Below are 24,986 nucleotides of genomic sequence, written 5' to 3'. Positions count from 1 at the left end.
ACCTATGTGACTTTACCGAAAAAACCTACGAATATGAATCCTTGCAGTCACGAAAGCTTCAAATCTAGAATAAATGAGAAAACATTTTCAGCGCCTTAGCCCTTAGGTCTCTACTTAATAGAATTCTAGTATAATGTTTCCTTTCTTAGAAGTCTCTGTCTTATATTCCTGTTTAGGTCTAGCTGTTCAGATATTCTTATTGGCTTCTTGCTTTGTGTATTTCTTATTTCGAATAATTTACTCAAATGTAATTAAATATATTTCTTCAATAAGATATCTTGCCTACATTTTTTATCATACAAACAAAGACCTGCTAACGTTTTTGTTAGTAGGCCCTAGGCACGCACAGTAGCTACTGTGCATGTTGAATAATACGGCCCTGTACCCAAACAGCAGCTATTTGACTTGGGTAGAGTAAAAAAATCAAAATTAATAAAACTAAAATAAAAATAAAATAATATAATACTTTTATTAATTTAGATTTTTTTTACCTACGTGACTTTACCGAAACAACCTAAGAATATGAATACTTGCAGTCACGAAAGCTTCAAATCTCGAATTGGGTAGAGTGGTCTGAACAGATGCAGCATGGGAGAAATAAGAGATAGACTTGAAGTTGAGTTAAAGTGGCTTTCGGATGATTCGGTACCAGCGGTGTCAGGATTGGCCTCTGTGGAGGGCGTATGTTGCAAATTGCTGAATTGGGGCATTGGGGGCATTTGACGGCAGCTACCTTCCAGCAACAACGGGAGGCAGAGGAGTGTTGCTCACAACATCGAGCAGAGTTATTTTTTGGTTCTTTCGGTTAAGTCACGTCTAAAGATAAAATTTTAAATTAAATAATAGCATATTACGACGTTTCGATTGCAACACCAACGTCGTAATATGCTATTATTTAATTTATTATTTTATCTTTAGACGTGACTTAACCGAAAGAACCAAAGAATAATTTCTGCAGTCACGAAAGCTCCAAAATTAAGATCGAGCAGAGTGCCGGGTGGCCAAGACAGCAAGGTGGCACTGCAAGGGAGCACAGGTGGGTGCCTCTCCCAGCCTCGTCTGTCAGTTAAACCAAAACGCCTGCGCGGGGTCCACTCTGCACACCGACCCCAACGCTTCCAGTCAGGATTGCGAGGACGCTGCGAGATGCAAGAACGGGCGTGTTATATTTCGATTTAAAGCTTTCGTGACGGCAGGGATTCATCTTCTTGGTTCTTTCGGTAAAGTCACGTAGAAGGAAAATAGTAAAATAATAAAATTTAAACAATAAAATAGTTTTCTACTTATTATTTTATTATTTCGATTTAAAGCTTTCGTGACTGCAGGGATTCATCTTCTTGGTTCTTTCGGTAAAGTCACGTAGAAGGGAAGTAATAAAATAATATAAAATAAAATTTACGTGACTTTACCGAAAGAACCAAGAAGATGAACGGCCTTGTGTGTGTGTGCACAAGTGTGTGTATGGGGACTAATTGTGGTGCGCTCCAGCACACAACCTGGTGTGTGCATACACAATGATCCGAAATAATCGCAACACTTGAAGGGGGAACATGGCCGTATTAGTATTTAAATTGTTTTAAGCTGTAGTCCACCAGCTTTTCAGCTTAGGTGACTTGTTCAAAACAGTATGAGCTTAAGTCAGGAGGTCAGATTAACCCTGACTCCAGCCCTTGCCACCCCCTCGCTACCAATCTTCTCGCTCAATACGCAAGCTGTAACACGCGGCACGCGCCTGATGCTTGGTAAACACGCCACACGTGCCATAACGAGCACTGTCGAAGTAGGTATCGAAGTCGGTGGTTTCGCTGGAGGCAGTGCAACGTCGACTCAGCGCCACGTGGGGAATGACTCATTCCTCGATCGCACGTGCGAGTCCCACCACCAATCGCGAGTAAGGTGTCCGTTCTGCTGCTCTGCGAGTGATCGTCCGCTTCCCGACACGTGCAAGTTCAGCCAATCACACTGCTCAGTCGCACCCAATTGACTGCCGCGCATGCGTCTCTCGCCAATGAGTGCCCCGGACAGCGAGACATTGCTCGATTAGTGCAGTCACACCCAGTGTCAGCATGGAGAGAAACCTGCCCACACCTCGAGGAGATGCATGTTGAACCGTGACCATCGCAGGTGCGGGTGGAAGCCGCCTTGCTCCACGTCGCTCTGTGCACCCATGCCTAGCATGAAAACAACGTACTGTACTGTATGCGAATCGGATATAGAATCGATTATCAACCGTGCACTTTGATGCCTCGCGCATGATGAAGGCCAGCACCTGATTTAAATCTACGAATCATGACAAACGCGGTCACCAAAGAGCCATACGGAACTCAGGCTTGAGCGTGTGCAGAGAAGCATGGCGAGATGCGTGATTGGAATTGCGTTTGAGAGACAGGGAGAAGAACACACGGATTTGAGAACGTGCGCCGGTGAATGAAATCGTCCGAAATAAAAGTAAGCGCGCTTGGGCAGGACACGCGGCTAGGAAGGATGATGGACGATGGTCGAGATGAATGATGGAGTGGCAGCCAACGCGTCCGAGAGGGATGTCCCCCGAGGGAGATGTAGCGATAACATCTGTTTTTGTGCACGCGCTGGCTGCAACGGATTGTTCGCATGTGGCAAGATCGTGAAGGGTGGCGGCTAGGGGAGGCCGTCACCCAGCAGGGGATGGATCATGGCTGCTGCAGCTGCTGCTGGTGCTACTGGTGCTGCTGGCGATGATTGAGAATCGTGATTACACTCCGCACCACTCATCGAAATCTCCTAAGCGTGACCTGCGCGAGACGTCACGACGACACGGACCCCGCACGTAACTTCTCGTGGGCGGGCAAACCGCTTGCAGGGCGGGGCTGGGCTGTGGGCGGGGGAGCTGCGCAGGTGAGCTCACCTGGGTGAAGGAGCGAGCGAGGAAGAGAGCGGCGAGGAGAGAGACTCACAGACGGTCCCGACTCGCGTACGGTGGGTGCCCGCCTTCTCTCTCTCTCTCACTCACTCACTTCTCCGACACCATCATCAAGCTCTTTCGCGTCTCTCAACTCGGATTTTTTTCTCTCTCTACCTCTCATTCCTCTTGGCTTGTACTTGCATGTATTTATTTCTTTGCGCGGTGTGTTAAGTTAATCGATGTCGTTTTAAATGCTAGATAAAAAAATGCGTGGGTTTTTAGAAATGGGCGGTTTATTTAAACGACGAAATGTTTGTGCTAGTAGGAATGTGCGGTGGTTGTACTGAAGTACGCCGTGGCTGTACTTTGGTTATTGGAAGGACCTTTCATGAAAAGGTGATGGGGCTAATAACTAATATCAGTGTCGAGGTTTGTGTGTCACTCGTTTAAGTGCGCATTAGAAGAGTTGCGAAAAGTTGTGTTCGCGTGGCATCGCTGAGCGTGCCGAGTGCATCGACATCTGTGTCCGTGAGTCCGTGTGAGTCTGTGTAGGTGTGTGAGTCCGTGTGTGGGTCCGTGTGGGTCCGTGTGAGTCCGTGTGAGTCCGTGTGAGTCTGTGTGAGTCTGTGTGGGTCCGTGTGAGTCCGTGTGGGTCCGTGTGGGTCCGTGTGAGTCCGTGTGAGTCCGTGTGGGTGTGCGAGTCCGTGTGGGTGTGCGAGTCCGTGTGGGTGTGCGAGTCCGTGTGGGTGTGCGGGGAGCGGTAGTTGTGGTGAGCGCACTGGCTACAGGATCCCGGTGGTCCGAGTTCGATTCCCGCTCACGACCAATAGCAACCGTGACGAACATTTGAAACGGTCCTGGGAACTCCCCTAGGTCGACTTATCCGAAAATGAGAACCTGGTGCTGTTTGTAAACGTCGCCAACACCGAGACAAGGACGGCCGGGCGTGGTGCTGGCCACCTACCATCCCGTGTGCCGTTACGGCCTTCATTGGTGCTCGCGAACAGCACCTATCCCACAAGTCTGTGAAGGCAATACGGGGGATCTGTGTCTGTATGTAAGTGTCTGCACATGTGTGTAATGTATTGGAGTGCGTGCGTGTGTGTGTCTGGATGCATGTGTCCGTGTAGGTACGTACGTCTGTATGTATGTATGTACGCATCGTTCAGTCATGTCTGTAAAGGTAACCATACTATTCGCTAATGGCATTGATTACCAAGTGCGCTCGTGTGACACCATCGACCGTATTGGTGGGCAATTCCACGTTACAACCGAGCACTCGGGACTTGGCATCACTCTTCCCAGAGACCCGTTCGGCCTGGTCTCAAGCGAGATACCTTCACGTGGTCCAATAGGCCAAACTCGTGTTTTTAAAGTTTTTTTTTTTTACAATCACAATATCGTACATATCATCGGGGATATCGAATACCTCACTCGCATACAATATCTAAATATTGTCATTTACAGAACGCATAGACGACTGTTACCGGCGCTGATTTTAGTGGCATTCTCGAAGCTACAGAGCGCTGAAACATAGGACAAACATAATCGAGTCCATCGTTATGAATACAATTAAACTGAGTTTATTTTTTTTCTAACAAATTCGAGGCCCCCAAAGAAATGACGGCCCCAGAGAGAGAATGAACGGCTTCAAATCACAGGGCAGGGTCAGTCTCTACCTGGAGCTACATCGCACTCCGTCTCGTGTTCGCCACGTGTACATAGACACATACCATCGTCATCGGTGAACCATATAATTGGCCTTTTACGAGGCGCGACGTCGGGAAAATCCCGCTCCCGATTGCGAGCCCAGAGTGTAGCGCACGACGACACGGGGGGTGACCTCGTGAAGCGAGTGGGAGGTAGATCGCCGCCTCTCTCGGGAAGGGGGGGTGGATGCACCTTCACCGGGAGAAACTGGCCCAGTCACACTCTTCCCAGTCTATTTTCACAAACTAATAATGGCACGATAGCTGAGAGAGCCCTTGGTGAATCTACTGCTGGATGGAGGCCTCTCGCCACGCTGGCTGTGTCGGTCGTGGGAGTTGTGTGGTCACACTTCGCCAGGATGGTGATGACGGGGAGACCCAGCAACGCCTCGGACATGGCCCGGGAATCGAACTTGGCCGGATTTATCGCGCAGATCGCTTAATTATATCACCGTTGCGCCACCAACTCCACCCCAATTCCTTTCGAGTGAATTATCACCGTGGGTTTATTTTACTCAGTAAGTAAACAATGATAAACCCAGGCAATTATGGGATATGCAAGCGGTGGCGAGATGTTAATTCCCTCGCCAGGTATGCAGGAGAACATGGGTTCGATCCCAACCGTGACGCTTGTTTATTTTAAGTTTGCATGTTCTCCCCGTGTTCGCGTGGATTTTTCTCTCGGCGTCCTTCGGGGTTTCCCTCCACAATTATAAACATGCGTGTAGAGTATTTGGCTGCTTTGAATTTCGACGTGATAAGCCGGTCACTTGTTGGCCATGTTGCTTCTGAAAAATATCGATATAGCTCAGTGGGCCTTACCTGGTCTAATAAAAACAAAGTTGCTTGTTCGTAAGTTGTTAAACAGTTAGTTAAAATGATCGTTTTTGGCAAATGTCCAGAATTTCGGAAGGGGGGGTAGTCGTTGGAACTGTTCTACAGACTGCGGGTGGAGAGTGGTCGGGCGCGATGGATCGGTGTACCCGTGTGAGCCGGCGGCTGTCTGGATGCATGGGTTGGTGGGTCACGTAGAGATCTGTGAAACTCCCAACCTCGTTAGGATGCGAGGTGGCCTCGGCCGGGATTGCAGGACGGTGGGTTCTTAAAGAGATCTGTGTGAGGTTTTGAGTGCCCCAGTTTCGTGTGCGTGGCCGTGGGGTTTCTCCGGCTGTTCCGGATTTATTCCGACGTGTAACAGGAACATACTTAAAACAATAATTGGCCAATATTGTGCATACACCGTATGTGTTGTCCTTTATCATGTTATGAAATTACATTTGTTATATTTATTTTGTTAAAATTAACCGTGACTCGTATGATCATATAAGGTACAAAATGTAAAATGTACCGTAGTCCAACATCAACAATTCAATCTAAACACTCTAAATGGCCGTGCCTCGGTGCGAATCGCGTTTGTCTAAACTGCTACAAGCCAGAGCGTGTGCGTGGTTGTGTGTGTGGGTGCGTGGTTGTGTGTGTGGATGCGTGGTTGTGTGTGCGTGCGTGGTTGTGTGTGTGTGTGTGTGCGTGCGTGGTTGTGTGTGTGTGTGCGTGCGTGGTGTGTGTGTGTGCGTGCGTGGTTGTGTGTGTGTGTGCGTGGTTGTGTGTGTGGATGCGTGGTTGTGCGTGGTTGCGCGTGTTTGTGTGTGTGTGCGCGTGTGTACGTGCGCGCGCATGTGCGTCTTGTGGTGAGTGGTCGTGTAGCGGTTAGCGCGCTGATCTATGAATCTGGCAACCCCAGTTCGATTCCCGCCTCCAGCCAACATCAGTGACGATTATCTCAACCGGGTTCTGGGCCTCTCCTCGGTCGACTCGGTCTCATATGAGTTCCTGGATCGGTGTGTTAACATCGCCACTGGAGAGACAAAGGCGGTCATGGGTGGTGCTGGCCACTCGCCCCCCTCGTGTTCCATGACGGCCTTCAATAGTACTCGCTAACGGCACTTGCTCCAAAAAGTCTGTCAATGCGAGACGGGGAAACTTTATATTTGGTCTTGTCCTGCTATAGGAACAGATGGCAAGGGCTTTCCTCGCTTTATGTCGGCTTCAGGGTCACACTGCGCGCAAGACGAATCGCTTGGTTCACCGGTGAGGACCAGCGAGTCGGCCTAGAGAGATGAGATATAGTGTCCACTACGACACACAATAATCTCTCTCGCGCTGGTGTGCAATTCACCGACCAAGGAAAGTTGACGATGACGTGTATCCACTCCATATTTTATATATATATATATGTGAGTTTATATAGAGCGTATGCATCCGTCTTTAATTTTTTTTTGAGCGATGCATAATGCATTTCAGACGATCGTGGCTGATTGATGTAAATTCTAATGCTATTCTGGAAGCGTTAGACAGCTGACATCTGTGACAAGCAATGTAGTCCAGTCTGCGCTCATGTCTAAAAAATAAATCCTAAAACCACCCAATCCGAATGTGGGGCTCCCAGACACTTGAGCCTTGGGGTTGACTGGTATCACCCGCAAGACAAGGAGTCACCCTAAAGGTCTCGCATTTCTCGAAGTCTCTCGCGTATTCCAACATGCCGACATCGTCGGTCAACAGAGGAGTTCGTCTCCTGTAGAGTGTGACGCTAAAACCGATTAATGTAATTGTTATTATTATCATCAAATATTGTGACATAGCACGACGTACCGGTTAATTACAAATCAAACTGATGTTATTAATATACAACCCACGATACTACCGAAAAAAAAATTCCCGCACCTCTAATTAGCACAGCTAGCCACGTACGGTGCGAAGGAAGTCCACCGTACACACAATGAAAATCGATAACCACGCGTGCTTGGCTATCTTAACAAAATAGCCAATGGTGATATTCGCAGAATCGGCAACAAATACGCGTTGAGAAGGAGACTGTTGCCAACGTCTTTGCGTGAGAGCCGAGTCAACAATAGAGACAAATTCAACCTCGATACAACAATTGCAGGGGCTATACGCGTCGCATCTGCACTTCATTTACCACCACCACCACTACAATGATCAAATCCCATTCTATAAAAAAAATATATATATATAAATCCCATTCTGTTCTCGCGCATGATGGCAAAATGAGCTGAATGCCAATGTCGAGGCCTGTCAACCATGTGAATTTAGAATGTTTTATTTTATTTTATTTTCACCCACGTGACTTTACCGAAAGAACCCAAAGAGTATGGATCATTGCAGTCACGACAACTTCAAATCTAGAAAGAACTACAGGACTTCCAGTTCGTGTGGTTCTGCTGTTCCTCCTCCTCCGTTGTAGGAGCCCAGAGCACAGTGTTTTACTGCATGTGTGGTCCATCGTGTTTTCATGTCAGTGCCACCTGAAAGACGACGAGTGCCAGCCTCTGGGCGAAGTCTTCATCGTTCATTCGAGTCACACTCGAAGTCACGGGGTGTCGTCCAAGATGTAGAAGCTTGCAGGTTCATGGAGCGGAACGCGTGATCGTGACCGCACAGGCTTCGTTCTCGTCATGCCCGCCTGCGAGTATAACGTAAGATTTGTCGTGATAGGGTTTTTACCTTTTCAACTGTTACAAAAACTGACACCTTTATAATTGTTACCAGTTGAAAGGGTAAAAAAAAAAAACCTATCACCTATATTTTGCCACTGGTAAAGGACGTCTCCTAGTGTAAGAGTTGTTCTTACGCACGCTACTCTATTTGCGAACGTCACGTCGTTTCATGAATTCGTCTGTGCGTCGTGGTCCCTCTGGGTACCGGCGCTTCCACCGCAACGCAAACTCGCGCTCGTCATTCACGTGGAGTTGGCCAAATCGCCCAAACGCAAGAGCCTCCTGAAATAGAAGTCGACACTTGTCATTGGCCTGCAATGCTATGCAGTTAAAATTTGATTTAAACGTTAAGAAAAAAACGCCACTTTTTTCAAAAAAAAAAAATCACACCTGACGACGATTGCTTGTGTGTTGCAGTCGAAACGTCGTGAGAATTGTAATGTTTTATATTTTTATAATTTTTTTGTTTCCCGTCTACGTGACTTTACCGAAAGAACAGAGAATACTATGCAGTTAATTACCTGTATTCTCGGAGGGTATGTTCGCGTTAAATGGTAGACGCTATTTTCTAAACCCTGCTTTGTTACATCGGTTGCCTCGAAACGGTTAATAATTCGCCTCTCTTTGATCGTGGTGAAGCATTTATATTCTCGCTGTATGAGGCGAACGGGTCTTTCATTATTCAAATCGGTATCCTCCCCCGTTTTAAACAGTATGATTGAGAGATATAATTCCACGATTGAGGTATTATCAAATCGGTTCGCTTGTGTTCCCTACAGCTTGACTCGCTTAATCCTTCTGCTCCGAGACCTCTCCACGCGTTCCGTCTCGCGGAGGGCAGCAGCTGCTTCTGTTTGTGTCACAACTTGAATACCCCCTCGCTCTCGTCTCGAGAGAGAGAGAAGAGAGAGACGGCTCTCCTCCCGACGATGCGTTTTTGTCGTCGCTGTTGCGATCTGCAATGGAATCTTCCTGCTCCACCCGTCCACCCACCGTGGTTCCTCTTCGCGCTGCTAAGGCCACCGCTGTCATTGACCAATCAGTGATTCTCTCCGCTGTTGCTGCTGCCCTGTTCACGGGCCTGTTGTCTCCGTGGCATCTTTAATTGCGCTTTGTGTAATCTCGTGTCCGTTCTCGGGTTACAGTTCGGGGCCGTCATTCATTCCAATGTCGAGCAGTGCGACACTGTGGGTGCGCTAGCGACGCCGCACGTGCGCTCGCGATGCTTTGTGAGAAAGGACTTCTCCTTTGATCGAACCAGATAACCGGATAAAGGGCCGTCCATAAATGACGTCACGCACCTGGGGGGGGGGGTGGGGGTGGTCAGACATTTGTGACGATGTGTGACGAGGGGGGGGGGGGGTTATTTGAGAAATGTGACGTCGCATCCAAATCCGCAACTTTAAATAAATATAGACAACACGTTCTACTTAATTAAATATACTTTTTTTTAAATAAACGTGTTCTCCTACAACATCAGAGTGCAGCGCCACATTAAATACGCTTAAGACGCAGTCCGCATTGTCATACCTCCTGGGCTCGATGTTTGATGTCGGCCTGTAATTAGCCATTCTCACGCCGGGCTCTGTTGAAGTGCCACTCGCATCTCGATCACCGCGTGTGCGTCACTTGTGCGCAGCGGATTCAGTCGAGTGGCCACTTCGCGCGCACACACAGGTTGCCCATAGAGCTCGCGGGCTTACGAGGAGTTAATGGCATCGTAGCGACAATAGATTTACGTACTTTACCTCTGTTACCGCGTCTATGTTCCCTGCCTTCGCCAACCCCACACAATCCGTACGGCACGAGGGGGCAGTGCCCGATTAAGCTAGTGCGGGGCCTGTAACATATGTTATAAAGGGCCCTAAATTTAAAAAACGTAAATATTAAAACACGTACTTTTTTTACTTGCATAGTTAAGTAATTGCATGTTTTCATTTGCTATACAGCCAGATAATATGACAAATCGCTAACCTTAAACACCCAGTTGTTCATAAAAGTTGAAGGCAGTATTGTACTATAGCAATAGATCAAGTGCAGAATCACTAAACCGGAATTGATCGTTTGAAATAATTTAGCGCGGGGCCCTTGAAAGTGCGGAACCCGTAGCTACTACACGTGTCGCTACTACTTACTACATATGTATCTACTTTTGCTACGAGGATTATCCGGCACCGGTGGGGAGCGGGGGAGGGGAGGGGGCTGGGCGGTTGCGGGTCCTCATCCAGTCGTGGGATGTGACTGAGTAAATGTGATGTAACGTGATTTCCACGTGATTTAATGGCGGAGTGTCGTCTCCGCCTTCCACCTGAACAACAGACAAGTTTCGAAAACGGTGAACGTTAACTTCTGCGGGGCGAAGCTAAGGCATGACGAAACACCCTCGGTGTATCTAGGAGTTACCCTGGATCGGACGCTTAACTGCCACCACCACCACCTCAAACAAGCTAAAGGTGAACTGAAAGCACGAGTGAATATTATTCAAAAACTTGGCAGGAAAAACCTGGGGAAGCAATGCCAGCACGTTGAAGATTATCGATGCGCAGACCCTTGTTCACTCCACTGCGGAGTTCTGTGCCCCGGTGTGGGGTGCAAGCCCCCCCCCCCCCCCCCCCCCACGAACCTTGTCGACGCCGAAATTAACAAGGCGCTTCGTATCATCAGCGGTTGCCTCAAGTCTACTCCACTCCCGTGGCTTGCTGTGCTGGCGACGACACCGGAGTACAACAACGAGATCATGAAGAACTTCACTCTGCCGCTCCATCAAGATCTAAAGGAACTCTTTGGTTATTTCGGTAAAGTCACGTGGGTATACAATACAATAAATTAAATCACGACGTTTCGGGCGCAACACAAGCGTCCGTCATCAGGTGGGACAACCACAGCAAGAAACAATTGCTTCAGCGGGGCCACACTGAACCGCGCTCGAACACGACACGGCAGATGTGCGAACACTTTACATGAATGGAAGATCAAATAATCGCCCAACTGCGACTGTGGAGAAGTCAAAACCATCAAGCACGTCACCAATGAATGCTCCATCCATGCACATCGTGGCAGTATCACTGAAATCCACACTGCGTCAATCACATCATTGGACTGGATGAGGAACCTTTGCATTCATTTATGGCGATCAAAAAGAAAAATTGTAAACTGTTGCATTTCACAATGCCATACGACAGAAGAAGAAGACAACACATTTATACTCACGCGATCTTACCCAAAACACCTTTATTATGAATAATATTTCGATTGCAGGGTTTCATCTTCTTGGTTCTTTCGGTAAAAAGACAGCGTCCAAATGACACGCTGTCTTTCCAACAGCCCTGTTCTTCACCAGAGGACGGCTGCTTACATTGTGGCCGAAACGTCGTGAGAATTTTATTATGTTTTATTATTACTTTATTATTTCCCTTCTACGTGACTTTACCGAAAGAACCAAGAAGATGAATAATATTGGTCGCGAAAGCCGACGTGTTAAACGCGAAGTTTGAGTTTGCCTCTGATTCAAGGTGCGCTGCGTTGAACTCGCTGCTCTGTCCGTAGAGTGACCGTGATGGCGGTACCCGTGTTATCTCGGCCAGCTCTCCCTTGTGAAAACAAAGGTGCAATTCGAATTGGCCTCTTACGATTGTGGTGGTGGTTTGTATAATTATCAGCGTTATTTTTGTTTCTCTTGCAGTTTATACAAATTCGCTATACAGGCCACGTAGCGGTGCAATGTGCACCTAAAGTGTGTGTCTGTGTATATATGCCTAATTTACTGGCGCACACACTACACCGAGAATATACGCATACAGTCACACGATTATGCAAATCGTCCGCATCATACGCATGTGCGGTTTGGCAGCACAAAGTAAGTTCCGTTTGTGCGCCCGAGTGGTTATCGCTCCGTATCGCGTGGATTTCTCCGGGAATTCCAAATTCCTCCCACATTTACCAACTACGCACAAATGTAATTTGTCCAAGCCTCCCGAATGCAGGCAGCACCCTCCTCCTGAACAGATCTCGAGGATCACGCAACGAAGGAAGGGCATTATTAGCGGCAAGTAAACATCGCCCAATGCTCACTGTGCCGTGCTGGCCTTCATAGGTGCTCGTTAACAGCACTTGCCTCTACTCTTTGGTTCTTTCGGTAAAGTCGCGTATAAAGATAAAATAATAAATTAAATAATAGCATACGACGTTTCGATTGCAACACAAGCAATCAACTTCGGGTATAAATGAAATAGCAACAAAAATCTAACCAGAAAACTATAGACAGGCATATAAGCAGACAGATATCACCAAGATACATAGAGAGAGCGAGAGTAACATGTCTGTCTATAGTTTTATGGTTAGATTTTTGTTACTATTTCATTTATTCCTGATGATGATTGCTTGTGTTGCAATCGAAACGTCGTATGCTATTATTTAATTTATTATTTTATCTTTATGCGTGACTTTACCGAAAGAACCAAACAGTAATTCCTGCAGTCACGAAAGCTCCAAATTTAAGATAGCACTTGCCTCATTAGTCCCTGTTTGGGCTATAAATGTGGGTCTTTATCTCGGCTTTAAATACTCCCCGGGACACCCGGGTGGGTGGATCGTGCAAAGATCACCGCGCGCTCTGAGATGCGCGACCTCATGCAGGGCCCGATACAGGAATTGCATCACCCAGGATCAATCTTTGCACGATCCACCAACCAGGGCACAGGTGCACACGTGGCTGGGAACTCACGCACGGCTCCGGCAGACCGAGCTGTGTGTTACCTGCGCTGGCTGCACGCCGCGGGGGTGAACATTTGGGCACCCAACGCGAATGTTTCTAATCATTAATCCGGTCAACAAAAAAACATAGTTGCATGTGTGTGATTTACTACCTAACTGTGTCCAAACAATCCCTTCCGCATTTCATTTAATTGAACGGACATCTGGAAACGCTGTAATCCAATGTTAATGCACCCATCATTAACACAAAGGTAAAACAAACATTGTTAAAAAAAATGTACAATGATATATCATCATCGATTGAGCAGAGGCGATACACGCCACGCGTGGCCGCTTAGTGCATGCGGGATGATCTTGCCAGGGTCTCCCAAACTCCGTCACCACCGCTCGCCTAACCAGGTGCACTCGTCGTCTGCGTTCACATGCAAGGTCGCCGCTACACGCTGCACATGCCTCATAACTATTAGATGGTCATTTGTATCGGGTAAGACGACGGTTCTGTTTAGAATGAGAGGATGTTTTTGTTTGGGATGGAAGGAAGGTTATTTTTAGGATGAGAGGAGGGTTCTGTATGGGAGGGGATGAGAATTCTGTATGGGGTGAGAGGAGAGTTCTATATGGGATGGGGTGAGAGTTCTGTATGGGATGGGGTGAGGGTACTGTATGGGATGGGGTGAGAGTTCTGTATGGGATGGGGTGAGGGTTCTGTATGGGATGGGGTGAGAGTTCTGTATGGGATGGGGTGAGAGTTCTGTATGGGATGGGGTGAGGGTACGGTAGAGGGATGAGCCGTTCCGTGGTTGCTAAATCCCCCCCCCACAACCCTTTTCACTCTTTGCGCTCGCAGCCCCCAACATGTCACGTGACCTGCAGCACTCCCCCATGGACCTGCGGCTGACGCCCCCGGGGCGAGCGATGAGAGGAGGACACCTGGGCGGAGCGCTCGCCACCCTGGAGAAGCGAGGCCTCCTCGCGCCGCCAGGGCACTTCCATCCCGACGAGATCCCAGACCTCTTCTACCCCTCGGGCACCCATGGTCTCTTTCCTCCCTCGGGCAGCGTCGGTGCCGGCGTGCCCCCGCGCTTCCCAGGTGCCCTTGGGGCCCCGAGGCGCCGCTACATATCGTTCATGGTGGAGGAGATCCTGAAGGGCGACAGCGACGGACGGGAGAGCGAGGACGACTCCTTCGTGGACTTGGCGACATCGGACAGACGCAAGTACGACAACAACAACAAACAATACAGGGACGGCAATGACAACACAATAACAGCAGAAACACGGGTGCCGCGGGGCTAACGATGGGGGGGGGGTCTCTGCGGGGCTGCAAGTCAGCGCTTTGGAGGCGAGAGGTTTGATGGATCACGTAAAGATTTGTGAAACTCACAAACCCCGCTGGGTGTGCGAGGTTGATAGAAGGCGGCAGTACAGCAAGCCGAGCCCGTTAGTGTTGTTATCTCATCGTGTAGCATTGGCGGGATTTCTCCGAACACTCGCTTCAGTGTCCTCCGACAAATGGGCAAAAAAACGAATTCCTCGTTTTTAAAAAGGAATTGGACAAACATCCCCATGCAGGACCCTCTTGAAAGAAGCCTTGAGATCAGTGAAGGACACGGGTCGTTGTTGAACATTATCAGACGCTCGTTTGTAATTCACGGCTTTACAGAGGCGGATCGAGAAACGCCAATAAATAATGCATTGGCGGGGTTTAAATGGTAACGGGGAGGTAAGGGGGAGGGGCAGAGGTGGCGATGCTCCACCCCCTGAAGACTAAGCCCCGCCCCCTGAAGACTAAGCCCCTGCTCCTGCCGACTAAGCCCCGCCCCCTGACGACTAAGCCCCGCCCCCTGAAGACTAAGCCCCGCCCCCTGAAGACTAAGCCCCACCCCCTGACGACTAAGCCCCGCCCCTGAAGCCTAAGCCCTGACGACTAAGCCCCGCCCCTGAAGACTGAGCCCCGCACCCTGAAGACTAAGCCCCGCCCCCTGACGACTAAGCCCCGCCCCCTGAAGCCTAAGCCCCGCCCCCTGAAGACTAAGCCCCACCCCCAGAACAGAGCCATGCTCTGTTCGTTCCAGTTACTCACCAAAGACAAATACACAGATCCCCCGTCTAGCCTAAACAGACTTTTTGGGCAAGTGCTCATCGCGAGCACCTATTAAGGCGTGAACGACACACGATGGTGGCCAACACCCCACGCCCGACCGCCTTTGTCTCCTTTAGTGGCGATATTTACACATCATACCAGGTACTCATTTGAGGATGAGTCAACCTAGGGGAGGCTCAGGGTCGGTTCAGATAAACGTCACTGGCGTTGGTCGTGAGCGGGCTTAGAACTTGGGTCGCTGGGTTCGTAGTGCGGCACGCTAACCGCTGCACCACCGCTCCAGAGATTCATCTTCTTGGTTCTTTCGGTAAAGTCACGTAGAAGGGAAGTAATAGAATAATAAAAATAAAAATATTATGTTTTATTTTTATTATTTTATTATTTTATTACTTCCCTAAAGTCACGTATGTTTTATTTTTATTATTTTATTACTTCCCTTCTACGTGACTTTACCGAAAGAACCAAGAAGACCTGAAGAGAGATAATGCTCGTGAATCTGTTCCCAAGCTCCGTTCGTGTAGGAAATTATTATTTGCTAAGTACACAAATCGTCAAATAATATTCCTCTACTCACGGGGCGGCCACGGTGAGGTGACGTCACCTTCCTCGCCTGCTACTCAGGAGGTCGGTGGTTTGATCCCGACCCCGACGGCTGCTCTCACCGTGGTCGCGTGGATTTTTTTCTCAAGGCTCCTCCGCTTTTTCCCCTTCACATTTCGAAACATGCGTTTTAGATTATTTCGATTATTTTTCTGCGAAACATTCGCACGCGATGAGCCGCTTCGTTGAGTTACCATTTGTGGCCAAGTTGCTTCTGTAAAAAAAAAATTAATCGCTAAAGTGAGCTTTTTCTGGTAAGATGTAAAAAAAAGTTTATTTTTTATTTTATTAAAATAAAACACGATAGGAGTGCAAAGTATAGGCAAGGTAAGCATACAAACTTAAAAAAATAAAAAATAAAAACTTTTTTTGGTGATTTGCTTACCTTTCTTATCCTTTGCACTCCTGTTATGTTGTTGTACTTTTTGTTGTTGTTGTACTGTTTGTTTGTTGCTGTACTGTATGTTTGTTGTTGTACTGTTTGTTTGTTGTTGTACTGTTTGTTTGTTGCTGTACTGTTTGTTTGTTGTTGTACTGTTTGTTTGTTGCTGTACTGTTTGTTTGTTTGTTGTACTGTTTGTTTGTTGCTGTACTGTTTGTTTGTTTGTTGTACTGTTTGTTGTTGTTGTACTGTTTGTTTGTTGTTGTACTGTTTGTTGTTGTTGTACTGTTTGTTTGTTTGTTGTACTGTTTCTTGATGTACTGTTTGTTGTTGTACTGTTTGTTTGTTGTTGTACTGTTTGTTTGTTGTTGTACTGTTTGTTTGTTGTTGTACTGTTTGTTTGTTGTTGTACTGTTTGTTTGTTGTTGTACTGTTTGTTTGTTGCTGTACTGTTTGTTTGTTGCTGTACTGTTTGTTTGTTGCTGTACTGTTTGTTTGTTGCTGTACTGTTGTTGTTGTACTGTTTGTTTGTTGATGTACTGTTTGTTGCTGTACTGTTTGTTGTCACTTAATGACCCGCCCCGACTGGACATCTGTGAAGACGAGCTTTACAGCTCCATCGGATTCCTCCAAAATAAAAGAAAGATCCTGATTCTGGATACGCATGCCATCTGCAATTGCTACATTTTAGCCAATGGAGGGAACAGAGCAAACGATAGAAACGAGGAGAAAGAGAAGCGGTTCTTGAACAAAATTGTGGTGGCGGTGCCGTGCAGCGTCAATCAATAATTGCGGCGTGCTATACGAGCAACGAATTGGCATGTGTTGGTTACGTGACAAACTTACTAACTGGCTGTGTCGGGTGTTGGCAGATTTAACGACGCATTTATATTAACGCGATCAATCCTTAAAAAAAACACCTCGTGGATAATATTGGCTCGCGAAAGCGCACGTGTTTAAACCGTGTCAATGAAGTCTCTGCGCGGAGAAGCGGGTCTATCGTTCCACCCTTGCAGTCCGTGTCCGCGACGATTGCAGTCGGCATTGCTGTGACCGCGACTTGCTCGTCTGACTTCAGGCAGAAGCGACCCCTCCTCACGAGGGATGCGGAGAATCACGACGTCATGGTGGAGTTCAACTTTGACCCGAGGGACGGTGAGTTGATGCTCACCCAAGTGACCACCGCGTTTAAAGAGGGCAACGGCGACGTTGTTAGACGCAGCGAGCCGCCGGGTGACGTTAGCGATGCAGCAGCACGAGCCTCGACTCAGCGGCTCGTAACAAAACCGCCAGACATGGTCACGAAATCGTGACGCATCGCGACGAATTGCCGTGCCGTTCACTACAGGTCATTTGCACGGTCATTTACATTTCACCGATGGATGTGTGTCTGTCCCTGATAGTTGGTATAATTTAATGGCCTTTAATTGTAAAATGTATTTATAACAACGCAATAGAAACTCGATTGTGACCATCTGACGTCACATTCAGCGTGGAAGCGCTTCAACGAATCGAGAGCCGCGGAAGAGATGCGCGTGGTCATCGTTGTGGTGATTGCCCATTCTCCGCGAGTGCTCCTAACTCTCTTCCCGCCTCTCCCTGCCACTCCCTGTCACTCTCCTGTCACTCCCTGTCACTCCCTGTCACTGTCACTCCCTTCTTCTTCTGTCACTCCCTGCCCTCTCCCTTCCTCTCCTGTCACTCCCTGTCACTCCCTGTCACTCCCTGTCACTCCCTGTCACTCCCTGTCACTCCCTGTCACTCTCCCTGTCACTCCCTGTCACTCCCTGTCACTCCCTGTCACTCCCTGTCACTCCCTGTCACTCCCTGCCTCTCCCTGCCCTCTCCCTGTCACTCCCTTCCTCTCCTGTCACTCCCTGGCCAGCTCCCGTGACAGCTCCTGTCATCTCCCTGTCTCCTGCCTCCTGCCATCTCCCTGCCCTCTCCCGGTCGACTCCTCCTCTCCTGTCACTCCCTGTCTCTCCCTGTCACGTCCCTGCCCTCTCCCTGACTCATCCTGTCACTCCAATGTCTCTCCCTGTCACTCCCTGTCACTCCGTGTCACTCCTGTCACTTCTCCCTGCCCTCCCTTCCTCTCCTGTCACTGCCCTGTCACTCCCTGTCACTCCCTGTCACTCCCTGTCACTAACTGACTCCCTGCCATCGCCCTGTCCCTCCCCTGTCACTCCCTGTCCTCTCCTGTCACTCCCTGTCACCTCCCTGTCCCTATCTCCCTGTCACTCCCTGTCAACTCTCCCTGTCATCTCCCTGTCCTCTCCCTGTCACTTCCCTGCACTCTCCATCCTGTCCATCCTTCCCTTCCCTGGACTCTCCCTGGCACTCTCCTGTCATCTCCCTGCACTTCTCCCTGTCAATCCTGCCTCGTCCTGTCACCTCTGCACTGTCACTCCCTTCCTCTCCTGTCACTCCCTGTCACTCCCTGTCACTCCCTGTCACTCCCTGTCACTCCCTGTCACTCCCTGCCTCTCCCTGCCCTCTCCCTGTCACTCCCTGCCCTCTCCATGCCTCCCCCTGTCACTCCCTGTCACCGTTTCTGCTTGTCTTTCCCGATGTGTGCCTGTCACTTTCTCCCTGCCTTTGTCTCTCTCTCCATCTGTCTCGTGATTTCCCTGTCTCTACTCACATCTGTCGTGGCGCGACTCGCTATCACCCCCTCATCATCCCTCGTCTGTTGAATCTCTCCATTCTCTTTTCATCATCTGTCTCCGTAATTCACTCCCCCCCCCCCCCCGCTCTCTCCTCCTCCCCCACGGCCCGTTACCCCGATCCGCTCTCCCTCTCAGCACCCTTCACCTTCCTGTCCCCCGTGCCGCGCTGGGTGATCCCCGCCATTCCTCGGGGATCGGCGACTTCCTCGGACCCAGGTCCCAGGGCCCAGGCCGGAGCCGGGGGGAGTGCGGTGGGCCCCGTGGGGGGTGCGGTGGGCCCCGTGGGGGGTGCGGTGGTCCCCGGGGGGGGTGCTGCGGTGCCCGCCGTGTCCCCGCCGTTCCCGCGGGACCGTTGTGCGAAGCGGCTCCGCAGGAACCGGACGGTGTTCACCGAGTCGCAGCTCGCGTGCCTCGAGACCAAGTTCGAGAAGCAGAAGTACCTCTCCACGCCCGACAGGTGAGTCGGAGCGCGTGTGGTGGCGGTGAACATTTTTTTTTAACACAATTGCTTAACACGTTGCCAAAAGGACAAAAAAAATGCTCAACGGCTCGGGACAAATAGCAGCATTGAAAGATGAAATTGGTGAGAGTTGATACGTTTCTTGAGTTCAGCAGGGGTTAAACTGGTGGTTCTCAACGGGGGGGGGGGACGCGGACCCCAGGTGGTACGTAGCCACGTGACCGGGGGTACGTGAAGTGATTTATAAACGTGTGAAATTCTATCATTGGTGAATGAATGTGCCAATATCAAATAACAACACTAACATTTAGACCCAGTTTAACACGTAGGCTTTCGCGAGCAATGTTATTCATAATAAAGGTGTTTGGGTCCGATCGCGTCTTTTTATAAATGTGTCGTAAGCCTCCACTACCCGACACGGCCAAACGGTAAAAAATGTCACGTTTACAAAAGACAAATAGTTCACTAGTTTAGCTCCACCTGTGTGTTGAAGAGTGAATCAACATCATTTACAATTTTGAGTACGACGTTTTCGCTGGTAATTACAATCCAGCGTCATCGGGCAATTTTCCACAATGGTGAAGCCCTCCACTTGCTCCCGGTATTAAAATCCATTCAGTATCGAACCACACGCCCCCCCCCCCCCTTCTGCATAGCAGGCCAGAGGGAGATCACATCTCGTCACCGCGGCAAGACGAGTTTAGGGCGACAGCGACGACGGGATGATCATTCATTCTAGATTTGAAGCTTTCGTGACTGCAAGGATTCATATTCTTAGGGTTTTTTTCGGTAAAGTCACGTAGCTAAAAATTTTTAATTAATAAAAGTGGAACCGTCACAGCCACGACAGCTGTATCAAGTAAATGAGAGATTGCAAGAGTTACTACTCCGTATGCATAATGGTTGAAGACGGGAAGGGCCAAGTACGGCACACTTTTTTTTAAAAAATTGTGCCGTACTTGGCCCTTCCATTATATAGGGCAGAGCTTTGTGACGTCATATTTGAGGGGGGGGGGGTCTGACTATTTGTGACGCCATGTGACAAGGGGAGGGGGGGGGGTAAAAAAATCGTCCAAAATCGCGTGACGTCATTTATGGACGGCCCCTAAGCGAATATTCGAGCAGCATTTGCCGAATCGAGCTGCGATGAAACCGCCCGCGTGCCGTGCAGGACGCGCGTGGCGGGGGGGAGCCACTGGCACCAGCAAGGGGGGTGCACGAGATCACGGGGTACACGAGATCACGGGGTGCACGAGATCACGGGGTGCACGAGATCACGGGGTGCACGAGATCACGGGGGGGACGAGATCACGGGGTGCACGAGATCACGGGGTGCACGGGGTGCACGAGATCACGGGGTGCACGGGATCACGGGTCACGGCAAATGGCTCTTCTTGTAATGCGTTCCAGCGTGCGCCAGTTCTCGGAAGCATGATAACATCGGTTTTGTTTTGAATGGTTTTACGTTTTGGGCAAACCCTTTGATTAATTTGGCTGCTGTGTTACGATGGCGTAACGTCCCCAAATAGAGAGGCAATTCTTTACTCGGGTTTCGTTCATGCGCATTGTCTTTATGAGAGTTCACGTGTCCGCCATGTACCCCACCATCCGCGAGATAATGCACGAGTTAGAAATAGTCCCAATAACTGCCACAACAGTTGGAGTGTTGTTGTGGTGATTATTTTTATGAGTTGATGGTTGTGTTTGAGTGTTGTTGTGTTTGCGAGTATTGTTGTTTGGTGTTGTCGTGTCTCCCTACAGGATTGATTTGGCCGGATGTCTGGGCCTGACTCAACTTCAGGTGAAAACCTGGTACCAGAATCGGCGCATGAAATGGAAGAAAATTGTAAGGACTATTCCTTCATCATTTCACTGATAAAATCTCACCTTCGCATAACTGATTTCCTGTATACGTATTTACAGGAAGCTTGGTTATTGCCAAGATAGATATGTTAGCAAATGTTGGCATTGATAGAGACAGAATCCCGAGACCAGTGGGAAAATAGCACGCAGATCTTTACAGCGAAGCAATTTAATAGGGACAATTAATTAAGTGGAGATTGAATCGAGTACAGCACAGACTTCCAGGACTACAAATGAGGCCACAATCAGTGCGATGGCCGATGAATCCCGCGTTTTAATCCACAGTTTGTTCAATGGCAGGAAGTGTGGATGCTATCATGGTCCTCGTTACACGGTGGTGGATCAGACAGATGTGCGGGGCTGCATCACAGCCAGCCGTGTCGGTGATCAACACGCAACTGGGGTACATCTTGACTGCTCATAAAAGTACCGGCAGATATCTTCTGATCCCTCGCTTAATATCCCCAGGAAGGGCAACTCCTCGGACAGGAATTAATCTTCCAGTGAGACGCGATGATCCTTAAGCACACAGCAGGCGTGATGACACAATGTCTGGCGAGTGTACAGGCCGAATAAACACTCGCAGCCACGGCTTGGCATGCACCAAGTCTAGACATGAGGCTGTTTGGAGCTAGCGAGTGTGTAGCTGAACGAGTGAGTTCGTTTCTCGTCCTTCCTCCACACGTCCGATAACACTGTGTAACAAAAAAAACGATGTTTGTTCCTGGGTAGTAAGTGAAATTTCCTAATTGCTAATGCCTCAAAAGTACAGAAAATGGCTATTATTTCCCACAAACTTTGCTTTTGTGACCAGGACATTGTTATTTAGAAGTTTACCTATTTTAACATAAAGTCCTGGTCACAAAAGCAATTTTTGTGGGGAATCATAGCCATTTTATGTACTTTTTAGGCATAAGCAATAAAACATAACACTTAGTACCCAGGAAAACAAATTGTGTTAGTGAGTGTTACCATGGTTGACTACGTACGGTGCGAAAGAAGTTCAACATTCAGTACATCCATGCATGCATAAGTGGTCGCGCAACTGGGCTCGCAATCTGCCGAGGGATTCCTTGAGTGAGTCTCCCCTTCGTGTGCCTCTACAGGTGGTAGGCAGCGGCTTGCTTTCCCCCACGAAGCCCAAGGGTCGACCCCGTAAGGACTCAATTCCGTCCAGCCGAGACCTGGAGCAGCTGGAGAGGTTGCAGCAGATGGAGCAGGAGGTGGAGCTCAGCTCTCCCCTCCTCCCCAGCCCAACGCCCACGGACCAAAGCCATCCCAGCTCTCCATCTCCTGACGCAGCCGCAGCAGCAGCAGCAGCAGCATCATCTCCTGCTGCATCGACATCACTCTCCGGAGATGTGTCCTCAGTTGCGTCTCAAGCTTCTTCAACTGCGTCGTCTCCTGGAGCCAGGGAGCCTGGTGCTGCTGCTGCTGCTGGTGGTGCTACTTCTCCCGCTGCAGCCTCAACTCCAGCCACAAATCCGACTCTGTCATCACCAGCTTCAGCCACATGCGACGACGACGCCTCGAGGGGAGGGGCGCTGCCATGTCGAGCCGCAGTCGTGACCACCAGGGCAGTTGCTCGCGCTCCAGGCTCTTCAGCGGCACCCGAGCGGGCAGCAGCAGCGTCTAGCTTAGGGCAGCAGCGTTGTCTACTGCGGGAGTAACCACATCTACCAACGGGGCCGCATTGATTAGAAGGGACAAAGACAAAGATTCCCTGTATAGCCGAACAGACTGTTGGGGCAAGTGCTTTTTGCGAGCGCCCTTTGAAGGCTAAAACGGTGCACGAGGGGGTGGGTGGCCAGCAACACGCCCGGTCGTCTTTGTTTCCCTAGTGGCGATGATTTTACACGCCGCACCAGATACTCATTTGAGGCCGAGTGGATCTAGCGGAGGCCCAGGACCGGTTCAGATAATCGTCACTGGCGTTGGCGGTGAGAGGAAATCGAACTCGGGTTGCCGGGTTCGTAGCGCAGCGCGCTAGCCGCTACACTACCACTTCCCACATTTCATTACGTCTCCCCCTTTTACGTCATTTGGCAAATAAGTCGTCACTTTATTAAGACCACTACCTGGTTTGCGTCGCCTAAACCCACACTTACGTTGCTGACGCCATCCGTCCTGTCTGTTATCCGTCGCCTCTCAGCCTTCGCATTCTCCTACCCTGTTATCGTTTCGATTGACGTCGTTTCCATACTCGTCGTCGCACCTTTCAGGAACGCATCCCCGACGTTATTCGGGGTTTGCCTGTATATATTTATAGATTTCTCACATTGTATTTCACCACATTTTAAACGATGTTTTTTTTCCCTACCCTGGTACTTATTTTTCATGTTACGTATATTCTGCCGTTCAGACACAAATCGTGTTGATGATTGTATAACATGTGATGTAGGGAGCAGAGGCGCTGCAGTTCACGCACTGCACTAGCAAACCCAGCACATTGAGTTTGACTCCTGGCCAAGGCTAATCTAAGTGGCGAGTGAGATCTGAACCGTTCGCGGGCCCTCCCATAAGTCGAGGCAGCCTTTTAAAACGAGTACCCGGTCGGGTGTGTAAACATCAGCACGTCCCACACCGTCCCAGCCTTCGTATGGTGCTCGCTAACAGCACTTGCTCCAAGTCTGTTAAAGGCTATCTGGGGGATCTTTGTGTTTTTTGTCACGTGCGACGTGGAGGGGAGCGCTCCCTCGATTTAAGAGAGCGATATTGTGTATGTAACACTTTATGTGCGTGTGGGTAAAATCGGGAGTACTTCATTGTACACCTTCGCTCTCTATACCGTCACGTGGCGCGTGCTTTGTAATCATCGCAGACCCGTAGCTCGCGTTGGCTTGGTTTGCATTTGAACCGACACGGTTGGTCAGGCACGAGTAGGTGGACGGACCGTGGTTGAGGTCGCCAGGACCGTGGGTGCTATGCGGGGAAACCCCGGGCCAATTGGTCTCGGCGGCATGGCGTGGCGCCGCTGGTGATGAGAGGGGAACATCGGTAAATCACCCCCCCCCCCCACCCCCCCGTGGATAATGCCTGCAGGCAGAGCCAGTCTGGGCGTCGCCCCCCACACAGCCGTCCGCAGTGTGAAGAATGGATGAATAATCATTCACGAGTTGGGCTGGCGCACAGTTTAGCAGAACCGTCGCCTAATTATTGCTTTTACTCACGATGGGCAAACGCGTTCAGGAGCTAAATGCCAACGTTGAGGTCGCCTCTGCAGGGGAAGCGTGCTGCAGTAGCAGAGACGAGACCGAGAGAGAGAGTTCTAGTTTCTGCGTTTCCTCTGTTAAAGGAGCGCCGACAGCAGTTGTTCACTATACGGGAGCATAGTTTGGGTCGCATGGCCACCATCGCACCGCTTGTGTCTTGAATGTTCCATTGCTGTGGTTGTCCCACCTGATGACGATTACTTGTGTTGCGATCGAAACGTCGTGATCTATTAATTTTCTACCGACGTGACTTTACCGAAAGAACTAAAGGGTATGGATTCCTGCAGTCACGAAAGCTTCAAATCAACAATTACTCAGTTTCACAGGTAGTCAGTCGGCTTTCGCGACCAATACCCATCGTACAGGTGTTTTTTTTTCCGTGCTAAATCGTGTAAATATTTATTTGCGACGCGTGTGTGTTTATTTACGCGATCTAACCCAACAAAACTGTATTGTGAACAATCGCTCGCCAATACGTTCTTCAATATAGCACTGCCTAAAAACTGGGCACCAACACATGTATCGTAGGTCACAGATGAAGAAGACAAGTGGCCTTCGTCATAGCGCATCGGTCGGGGCAACGTTTCATTCGAGTCTGTCGGGCTACATTGTCGGACGCAGAAGATCGGCGGGCAGCAACAGCATTCGTTGTATTGCACCGTCATAGCGCATCGGTCGGGGCAACGTTTAATTCGAGTCTGTCGGGCTACTTTGTCGGACGCAGAAGACCGGCGGGCAGCAACAGCATTCGTTGTATTGCACTTCTGTACTCTCCGACGTCACCAATGCGCACTGACGATGCGTGGTGAAGTATGGTCAAACAACCCCCACGACCCGAATGGCGTGGGGAAGCGCCCCCCCCCCCCCCCCCCCCC

General features: G+C 49.5%; 1 protein-coding gene across 1 annotated transcript; it reads left to right on the top strand.

Annotated features, from left to right (window-relative positions):
• Positions 1 to 2,776: 2,776 nt before the first annotated feature.
• LOC133347805 (homeobox protein BarH-like 2) lies at positions 2,777 to 24,986 on the top strand. Its single transcript, XM_061560427.1, has 6 exons — positions 2,777 to 2,955; positions 13,669 to 14,038; positions 16,986 to 17,062; positions 18,712 to 19,033; positions 20,798 to 20,882; positions 22,006 to 24,986. Exons 2-6 carry the CDS (start codon positions 13,677 to 13,679, stop codon positions 22,567 to 22,569), a joined length of 1,410 nt encoding a protein of 469 aa, XP_061416411.1. The 5' UTR covers positions 2,777 to 2,955; positions 13,669 to 13,676; the 3' UTR covers positions 22,570 to 24,986.

Source organism: Lethenteron reissneri, chromosome 26 (genome assembly GCF_015708825.2).
Source record: "Lethenteron reissneri isolate LAM-NWPU_2019-01 chromosome 26, ASM1570882v1, whole genome shotgun sequence".
NCBI lineage: Eukaryota > Metazoa > Chordata > Hyperoartia > Petromyzontiformes > Petromyzontidae > Lethenteron > Lethenteron reissneri.
Note: the sequence above shows the minus strand (reverse complement) of the source record. Positions and strands in the feature narration are given on the sequence as shown.